General features: G+C 36.5%; 2 protein-coding genes across 2 annotated transcripts in view; both read left to right on the top strand.

Moving 5' to 3' along the window:
• LOC107574318 (purine nucleoside phosphorylase-like) overlaps positions 1 to 1,011 on the top strand; it is a 10,385-nt gene extending 9,374 nt beyond the window's left edge. The window contains exon 6 of the mRNA XM_016260763.1: positions 148 to 1,011. Within this exon, the coding sequence (XP_016116249.1) occupies positions 148 to 365 (218 nt within the window). The 3' untranslated portion in view covers positions 366 to 1,011. The remainder of the gene's footprint in view (positions 1 to 147) is intronic.
• A 5,827-nt stretch (positions 1,012 to 6,838) lies between these two features.
• LOC107574317 (GTPase IMAP family member 4-like) lies at positions 6,839 to 9,669 on the top strand. The gene is made up of 2 exons (XM_016260762.1): positions 6,839 to 7,001; positions 8,188 to 9,669. The coding sequence occupies exons 1-2, from the start codon at positions 6,989 to 6,991 to the stop codon at positions 9,567 to 9,569; spliced, it is 1,395 nt and encodes a 464-aa protein (XP_016116248.1). The 5' UTR covers positions 6,839 to 6,988; the 3' UTR covers positions 9,570 to 9,669.
• The last annotated feature ends 355 nt before the right edge of the window (positions 9,670 to 10,024 follow it).

Genomic DNA, 10,024 nt, shown 5'->3' with positions numbered 1-10,024 from the left:
GCAGAAAGTCTCCTGTGAGGGGTAGGTTTAGGGGTAGGGTTGGTGTAGGGCAATAGAATATACAGTTTGTACAGTATAAAAACCATTACGCCTATGGAGAGTCCCCATAAACCATAAAAGCAAACCTGTGTGTGTGTGTTTTTTAAGGCATGAGCACGGTTCACGAGGTGATCGTGGCGCGTCACTGTGGGATGAGGGTCGTGGCTCTGTCTCTGATCACCAATCAGGCGGTGATGGATTACGACAGCGAGAAGAAAGCCAATCACGAGGAGGTTCTGCAGACGGGCGAGCTGAGAGCGCAGCAGATGGAGAAACTCGTCTCCACCATGGTCTCCCGCATGAGCTGCGAAACCACCAGACACTAAAACAGTGACCGCAGACCGCCAGCCGCTCGCTAAACACATGAACGCTAGTCAGACCACGATTTACATTCCAGGGACAAAGTGTTTTAGGCAACATTTTCCCATCAAACACACCCGAGTGATGAATGGAGAGATTTGACTGCTGCTTCTGTCATTGCCAAAGTTATTCTAGTTTAAACTGATTATCGTATCACTGCTTTAATGTGTATTTATTGTGTCCAAACATCTTAAACGTGATTTATTTAAAACTTAAGTTAAACAAGTGGGAAATAATGCACAAACATGTCCAGTCATGAAGAAAATTGGGGTTTTTGTTTTGTTTTTGAATATTAAAAATTTGAGAAAATATTTTTTTAAAAGAAGAATGTTACTGATATCACTGTGAGGTACTGAACTGAAGATTACTGTATTTATGTGACCTATTTATGCAAACTGTAAGGTTTTTAAAGTTGTTTTAAATTGCACTAAATGATGGAGTATTTTGGTGTTTTATGAGTCAGTTTTAAGATCTGAATTTCTGTTATACTGACTTTTACCAGCACTTTCCCCAAAACCATTTACTTTGACTTGAACGTTTAAATTGCACTTCAAACTTTGTGTTAGATGTTTCTGTGTAAACTGCTTCAATGCAATAAAAACCAATGCTGTACCAACAGTTTTCTTGAAATGACATTGTGTTACTGTAATTTTCCTTCATCTTTCTGAGATATGAACACATCTTATGCTTTTTTTGGACAGTGGTGCCTCTGTTTCCCATCCAAACATTTCCAGTTTCCTCAAACTCTGCTTACAAATAATTTGCATGACATCACACATTGATTCTTGTCCATAAATTGCTAAATTTCCTTCATATGTAAATAATCAGTGATCAACTGTATGCACATAATCAGTGACGTCAGTTCATTTCTGACACAGGATCCGTGTCCCTCTAGTGTATTTAATAAGGCTCAAAGTTGATAAATAAACTCTTATGTGCATGTCTTGCATTAAATATGATTATAAATAAATACAAATGCATTTATCTTTGTCATTTTATACGGTCAAGGAACATTTTGCGAGCAACGAAGGTTGCGTACGTCACGTGCGTCAACATGGCCAGTTCCGTTTCTGTAAACGAAAGAGTCCCATCATAAGTCCTGCCCATCATAAACAGTCCAACGACGAGAAACTAATTCGGTAAAGTTGGAAAGATATTCACAGATTCGACTTTTCCGGATCAATAAATCACGAGCAAAACGTTTCTACTACAGAATTGACACCTCTTTTCTTTCGTAGTGATGTAGAAAACGAGCTACAAGCGAGATTTCCTCAAAACAAGCGTTCCTCTGCTCTGTGCAAAAAACATTGATCTCAAAGGGAAGGGATCCTAAGGGACCGTCTGCATCGTTTGACAAAATCGAAAAGTTCAAGACCTCGTGAAGAGATTTGGGAGGCGTTTCGTGGCCTTTGACAACACAAACCCTACAAACCCAGAACAAGTAAGTCGACTCCTGAAGAAAGTGGACGAGCTTCTGGTCATGAATGAGAACCGTCACTTCACTAATGAAGTCACAGAGGCAATGCAAACAGCCCAGAAGATAATAGAAGAGAGAAGAGAAACTGAAACAGCTGAAAGAAAGAAGAATTTCAAGAGGCAGGTCAGAAAAATGGCTGATGTTCGTTGGCGTGTGTTTACTTCCTACATGAATGAAGAGAGACAAGAAACTGAACGAAGGAGGACACGCATTCAACGCAGGATTGATCAGATTGAGACGGATATAAAGAAGGAAGAACAGAGTGTGCGACCGATTCCAGAAAGACTGAGACGGTTCACAGCATCTCTGCAGACGGAGCTGGAGAACATGGGACGACTGGAGGAAAGACGGATGGAGGAGGAGAGAGAGAAAGGAAAGAGAAGAGCGAGAACAGAAGGATCTGAAGATCTGGATTCAAGAAGAGGAGCAGAGGAGACTGAGCGAAGGAGCACAGAAGAATCCACTTTCTCCAGATTATAATAAAATGATACTTGTCTTGGGGTTTGTGATCATATGCTTGGTATTGATCATAGCGTATCTGATCTTTTCTCAGCAGTCAGATTAAGCAGAGTTCTTGGAGTTTTTTTGAGTTTTGAAAGGAAAGATGAGTTGCAATGATGACCCACTGCAGCACCCAGTGAAGCACAAAGTATTTTTAAGTGCAATGTACTTTAAAAATCCAAATCCAAAATGATTTTCTCATTTATTTTTAAGCATCTAATTAAATTCTTGAGTTTGCAGGCTTATTATAAGTAAAAGTTCATATTTAAAAAGATAATAAACATTAACTGAAATAAAATATGTAAATTATTTCTTAAGCTATATATTTAAGCTAGTTGCCAAGGCAACTTTTGTCATTTTAATTTACTTGATGTAAATAACGAAAACATAAATAAAAATGAATAAAACTATATAGACTAAACATGACAAAAACACACAACAAAATTACTAAAACTTTAAGTAAAATTAAAATGAGAATGGAAAAGATCAAAATAAAAACTGATTTGGAATATTAAAGGGGTCATATGATGCTTTTTTAACAATTTAAACTAATAACAAAACAGTAGCTGATTCAGAAGCGCCAGATGCACAGAATGACCTCCTCTCCTAGCTTCACGAAACGGTCGTCCATAAAATGCATTGCTGTTCTGTTGTAAGTAATCTTAAAGATTCCTAAATGCATCTACTTCCGGAAGGCCAAATAAAGTGCTTTTGCTTTCGTCTAGAAACACACAGCGTCTCCCTGACATGCTGCTTCAACACTAACTGCGGTTACTGAAACCACGCCTTCTTTCTTTGCGTGCACATTTGAGCGGCATTATGCTAATATTTCCACATAGTGAGGTAGATATGTGGGGGCGTGTTAGAACGAGGCGTTTTAGGGGGCGTGGCAGAGTCTTAACTTTGATAAAGAATATCTCTTTGGTTTTGAGACTTTAGTCTTTGCAACTTCAGGGATCTTATCTATGCACAATCAGCTTGTAACACTCCAAAGAGAAAGGACAACTTGAAATCGCATCATATGACCCCTTTAATAAAAACGAATATATTGATGCTAAAATAGCCCTGGGCTAAACATTTTTATATTTATAATTTAATCATTTTATTTGACTGTTGTTATGTGGTTTCATGGGATATCTGCATGTGTAAATTGCTGTTTTATTCTCTACTTTATTGAATTATGTTCAACTATAAGCACAGATACTCCAGCACTTCCCCCAGAAACATTTATTTTATTTACCTGAACTTTGAAATTGCACTTTCAGATTTATGTACAGTAAGTAATGTCTTTGATCTCCTGCTTCAGTGCAATAAAAACCATGTTGCTGTACTAACAAGTTTGACATTATAATTTTTCTACATCTTTCTGACATTTGAACATGTTTTATTCTTTTTGGACTGGGGCGTCTCGGTTTTCCATCCAAACATTTCCAGTTTCCTCGAACCCTTCTTCATCAGAAACACTGGTCCATAAATGACTGCATTTTTCCTTTCTCTCAAACAGACATTTCTTAAATATTCCACCATCATATACAAAGATGTTAGTAAATCATGCTGTTCTGTGTTTTATGTGAATTTAGTTTTTATTTATTTAGTTTGTTTGTTTTATTGCAACCATAAAAATATAGTGGGGTAAATGTTTCACAGGTCTAAATTCCAGACAGCATAAATAATAGTCTGTTAAATTCAGTAACAAACTGTGAACAATAAATAAATGCACAAATTAGGCCTGCACATTTTCCACATGGCTGTGGATCTGCTGAATGTGCAAATGGTTCCATAACTTCATATTCTTATTTTCTCTCCTCTTTACTGAGTTAAGCTTTAACCCTTTCCTATACCAACTGTATGCATGTGTGTGTGTGTGTGTGTGTATGTGTGTACGTGTATGTTAGACTAGTTTAAGTGTTTATGTAGTTAATAAAACCTTACTTGTATCACACTTGACGTTGTTCATTGTTTGCTCATAACTGGAGTCACTTAATCATGCAGATTTATGCTACAAGCTTTTGTAGAATTGTACAGTAAGAAAGTTATTTCCCTTAACCAGGAAATTAAAGTTCTTAGAATTGACAGACAGTTGACCCTGAGAGGTCAAGTAAATATCTACAGCGGATATTAACTAGTTATGATTAATTATTAACATATTTCCCCATGAGCTGATTCGCTACAATTTATATTTACATATGTGTATTATTTTTTTTTTATTATTCTCATCTTATTGTCTGTGAAGTGTTGTTGTCTCTGTGTACTGGAAGCTTATGTCACTAAAACAAATTCCTTGTATGCGCAAGCATCTTTCTGATTCTGATTCTGATTCTGATTCTGACTTGAATCTCAGCTTTTCCTCTGAATCCTTGAGAATAGAAAAAAAAGATGGAAAAATCTGATATTTTTAATTTCCAAGGACACAATTTAATTAACATTCACTGCAGGTGTTGTGGAAAAAAAGGTCTTCTCTTATTTGCAAAGATCAGTCAAGTTGCAGGTTCACCAAAATCAGACTTTTGATACAGTCTCTTACAACCTGTTCTTTGCTCATCTAAGGAGCATTCATTGGATTATCTTTCATTTTTATTCCACCCTTCTCTCGCTCTCCACAATTAGGCTAATTATCTCTCCGTTTTTGGCTTCTTTTTAATAATGGCAAGCCGTCGCCTGGTCTATCTTTAAAAAATCATCAAAAGAGCATATTAAAATTCTTTAATATATGGTTTACAGCATCATTGCATAATCACCCTAATTAAAACATGAATATATGGCTTTTATATAATTTCCTCCTGATTGCATGAAATGTAACAGTGGGTTGTTTAGTTGTTTAGTGTAGTTACACTGTTCTATTACTGAATTGTATGCATTAAAATGGTTTATCTAGCCTAAATAAAGAAGGCATAGGCTAGTCTCTGGATTTTATTGTGCAATGTAGCATAGTTAATAAAAATAGGCTAATTATTAATTATTATATCACATTGTATATTAACATTAGGAAGTACATTATGAAGTAGGCCAAGTGTTTTCCACGTTATTGTTTTTTAAATTGGTGTTTAAATGCATATAGGACTATCATATGTGTAACTAAGTGTAAACAAAGCAGTGTAAATCTGTAAAATGGACTATAAAAGTTGGTAGTCAAAATCAAATTAGAGCTGAATTAAAAAGTGACTTTATGAAAATGTAAACAAACAAGGTAACCGGAGGATTTTCAGCGATATATATCAAAGTACAGTGGTATTATACCATCAATTCACCATGATTCTACAGATTTTTTTTTATTAAAAACCTCATAATAAGATTTTCTGACACATTCTTTCTATTCGGTGAACTGACCGAACGATTCACTGAATCGATTCGCGTTCGTTCGGATCGCTGACTCACTGAATCATCTGAAGCGATTCTCTTGATACTTAACAGAGAACAAACAGCGCTGGATTGAGTGCATAATCGCATAACATACAAACAATTGAGTAAAAGTTGTTTTCTTATGTGATCATGCATTAAATGGGTGTCTTTGACCATTTCTTTCTTTCTTTTTTTTTGAGACAGCCCTGTTTCAACCCATCATAGAACATGTAGGCTACTAACTGTAACTGTTACTGAAATCTTTTTCTTATGTTAATATATTAGTTTATTTTAAAATGTGCAGTGAGTGTTCTTTTCCAGTGCAAAATGGACACTGAAATTAGAATGCAACAAATCTGAAAACACCATGCTCTTTGATGTATGGATGTCAGTGGAAAGCAAGGATGTCTATTTCTGCAGTCTGTGTGTGTTTATGAGGTGAGTTAATCATAGACTTTTAGCTTTACAATGTTTACATTTCAGAGACAAAGTGTTTTAGGAACATGTTCACATGAAAAACTAAACACATAACTGGAGAGGTTTCACCGAACAGTCACGCACTACTGCTCCTGTCATTGCATCAATATTTAATATGTATTTATTGTGTCCAAAGGTCTTAAACATAATATATTTTAAAACTAAGGTAAACAAGAGGGACATAATACAAACATTATTGAAATATCTCCAGCACTTTCTCCAGAAACTTTAAAATTGCACTTCAAGCTTTGTGTTTGTTTCTATGATCTGCTTAAATGCAATAAGAAGCTTTTTTGTACCCGCAGTTTTCTTGGTTTGGCATTTAAGTACTGTACTTTTCCCACACCTTCCTGACATAATTACTTGTTTTATGATTTTTGGACAGTGTTGGTCTGTTTACAATCCAAACCTTTCCAATTATCATGACATCATATACTTCTTTCTCTTGCATAGTAATTTCTCATACCTTTTCCCCCTATTATTCAATAAAGATATTACTTCATTTGTAAACTCTGTTTTGTTTTTATCTGCTTTTAGTTTTAATTTTATTTTTATTGAAGGACCACATGTAATTTAAGTTATAAATAAACCCGTACCTGTCTATAAATAAATGTAAATGCATTTATTTTTCATTGTAGACACTAAGCACCAATCTCATCTGTTGCATCATCGTTTGAGGTTGTGTCCAGTTTAATTTCTGCTAAAGTCCTGCCTCTCACAATAAAACAGTCCCACATCTTTACAAACGCGTCACAAACTCCCAGCGAGCCGAACTGAGAAACCAAACTACACGACATGTCCAACCAAGGTACTGTAACTAGTGCATGTATTTAATCATTAAAGTATGATTTAGTTATTAGATGTTTGCATTTCATTAAACATGCTGTTTATGTTATTCTTGCATTTGGTCATAATTCAAGATATGTTTTTTTAAAGCCTTGATGAAAAGAACACGTAGATAATTTTAAGTTAAATATATGCATCTTACACAGTAAACAAAAAAAATAAGAAGTTAGTCTGAGCACAACAGATCACCTAGACCACTTTTGTGGCTCGGTCTGGGTCTCAGTATTAGTCTTGTGTTAGATTAGTCTTAGATTAGTCATGGTTTACAGTGGTAAATTTCTCAACTAATGAGTGCATCATTTCATTCTCCTTACGTTACTGAATGCAGGTTTGATGAAGGTAAATTTAAGACTTAAGACCAAGTAAAGGCAATTTCTGGAATGAATTGAAGGGAGCACAATATGTCAATATGGTCTCTAAATATGAATGTCTTATATTAGCAGCACTTCAAAGTTTACAGATCTCCATTACTTTTTAGATCTCCAAAAATAGCAAATATATGGAAATAATTTTTACTGTACCTTCTGATTATACTGCAAAAAGTGCTGTTCTTCCACAGAATTTTTGTCTTGTTTTCCAGTGAAAATGACTAAAGATCCTTGATTCAAGATACATTTGCTTGAAAAGCAAGATGACATTAAACAAGAAATCTTGTTTTCTGAGAAACTGATTAAAATGGAGTGAGTTTATGATTAAAACAAGAACAAATATCTGCCAATGGGCTCAGAAAAATACATTTAATTCAAAAGGAAAACAAGTTTTCTTACCCCATTTACAAACATTTGTTCTTGTTTTAAGCATTAACTCATTTAATTGGTTACATTTTTCAAAAATGTAGTCTCAAGTGCGTATCTTTATGTATGGATGTTTAGATATTTGTAATGAGGAAAAATACTGAGGAATATTTTTTTTTTTTTTTGCAATGCAAGCAACATTTTATGCCCTGACTTTGTGAATTTAAGACAATCTGCTCTGATTTAAGATTTTTAAGGCCTTTGTTTGTGGAAGTGCAATTTAATAATTTTTAAGACCTGCAGAATCCCTGTAAACATGTCTGGGATGACCAGAAAAACCGTAAGAATATAACTAATAATTATCAGTGTAAATGTTCCCTGCAGCTTTGAATTAACAAACACTTTTTTCCTCAGGAGCAAGTCACCACAAGCAGTGGTCCAACAGAAGCTCAAACGAGGGAAACAGAGCCACACAAAATGTTTGTTCTCCCTCTCAAACTCAGATTCCTCCCAGCACGATTACACAAGGTTCACCTGGCAGCGATCCGCTCGCAGTAAATCCAGCTCTGAATGAGCTGCGTCTGGTTCTGCTGGGAAGAACCGGTGCGGGGAAAAGTGCAACGGGAAACAGCATCCTGGGAAACAGATGCTTTAATGCTGAAGTGAGCATGAGTTCAGTCACTAAAGAGTGCAAGAGAGCGTGTGGAGCGGTGGAAGGACGAAAGCTCGTTCTTGTGGACACACCTGGGTTTTTTGACACCGATCTGACAACTGAAGAACTGCGACAGGAGGTCATTCATTGCCTGGCCTTGTGTTCTCCTGGTCCTCATGCGTTTCTGTTAGTTATACCGATAGAGCGATATACAGAGGAGCAGCAGCGCACCGTAGAAATGATTCTGGAGATGTTTAATAAAGACATCAGCAATCACAGCATCCTGATATTCTCACACGCCGACAAGCTCAGAGAAGAATCCATTGAAAGGTTCGTTTCGAGACAAAATCAAAAAGTTCAAGACCTCGTGAAGAGATTTGGAAGGCGTTTCGTGGCCTTTGACAACACAAACCCTACAAACCCAGAACAAGTGAGTCGACTCCTGAAGAAAGTGCATGAGCTTCTGGTCATGAATGAGAACCGTCACTTCACTAATGAAGTCACAGAGGCAATGCAAACAGCCCAGAAGATAATAGAAGAGAGAATGCAAGCAGAAACGGCTGAAAGAACGAGGAAAATAAAGGAGGATGTGAAGAAAATGGCTGATCTTAGGAGGGCTGAGTTCATTGCTGCCATGAATCAAGAGAGGCAAGAAACTGAACAAAAAAGGAAATTTATACAAGGCAGGATTGGTCAGATCCAGATGGAGATAAAGAAGGCAGAGCAGAATTTGCAACGGTTCAGAGCATCTTTGAGGATGGAGCAGGAGAACCTGAGAACACTGGTGGAAAGAGAGATGAAGAAGGAGATTGAAAGAATGGAAAAAGAAGAGAAAGAAATGAACGACCTGGACATCTGGATCCAAGAAGAGGAGCAGAGGAGACTGAGTGAAGGAGCACAGAAGAAACATTCTGCATACTACAATAAAAAAATGCTGTTTATGCTGACCATGTATTTGCTTGGCCTTGGATCTGGATTTGCACCCGCGCTCTTACCGTTGCTGTTCCCTGCAGCTCCAGCGGTGGAAGCCGGATTGGCAGCAGGGTTATTAACCAACTTGTTAGCTGCAGAAGGATGGGGTTTCGTTTGGGTGGCTGCTGGAGTCGCCAAAGCTGCGGTTCTGACCCACTGCTCCATCCAGTGAAAATCAAGATGAGTTCAGCCTTACAAAGACATGAACGTATATGCACATTTTCCTAAATGCATCCCACTTTATAAATCACAGTTCATCTTAAAGGGTTGCAGCTAACAGGGAATGTTCTCAGCCTATGGCTAACATTCTGGCAAGGTTCTCTCCTAGTTATGAATATGAATAAACATTCTTCAAATTAGATTTTTGCGATCATACACTTTTCCTACCTGCTTGTAAGATTAGAAAACTGCACTCACTACAATATTTGTCTATACACGAGAAGACATATCAAACGTGTATCGCGTCTTTGGGCTTTATTGTGTAAAGTAATGAAGAATCTAAGAATTTAATCAGAATTTTCTAGCAATCTCTGTGTGTGTAGCTTCAAAAGAGCAACCACATCTTGATTTTTATGTTTTTCGTTTAATATCATTTATTCGTTTCAATTTTAATGCTTCTTATTTGAC

The sequence above is a fragment of the Sinocyclocheilus grahami genome, unplaced genomic scaffold, assembly GCF_001515645.1.
Source record: "Sinocyclocheilus grahami isolate Dianchi unplaced genomic scaffold, SAMN03320097.WGS_v1.1 scaffold2181.1, whole genome shotgun sequence".
NCBI classification, from domain to species: Eukaryota; Metazoa; Chordata; class Actinopteri; order Cypriniformes; family Cyprinidae; genus Sinocyclocheilus; species Sinocyclocheilus grahami.
This window is presented reverse-complemented; position numbering and strand designations above follow the sequence as displayed.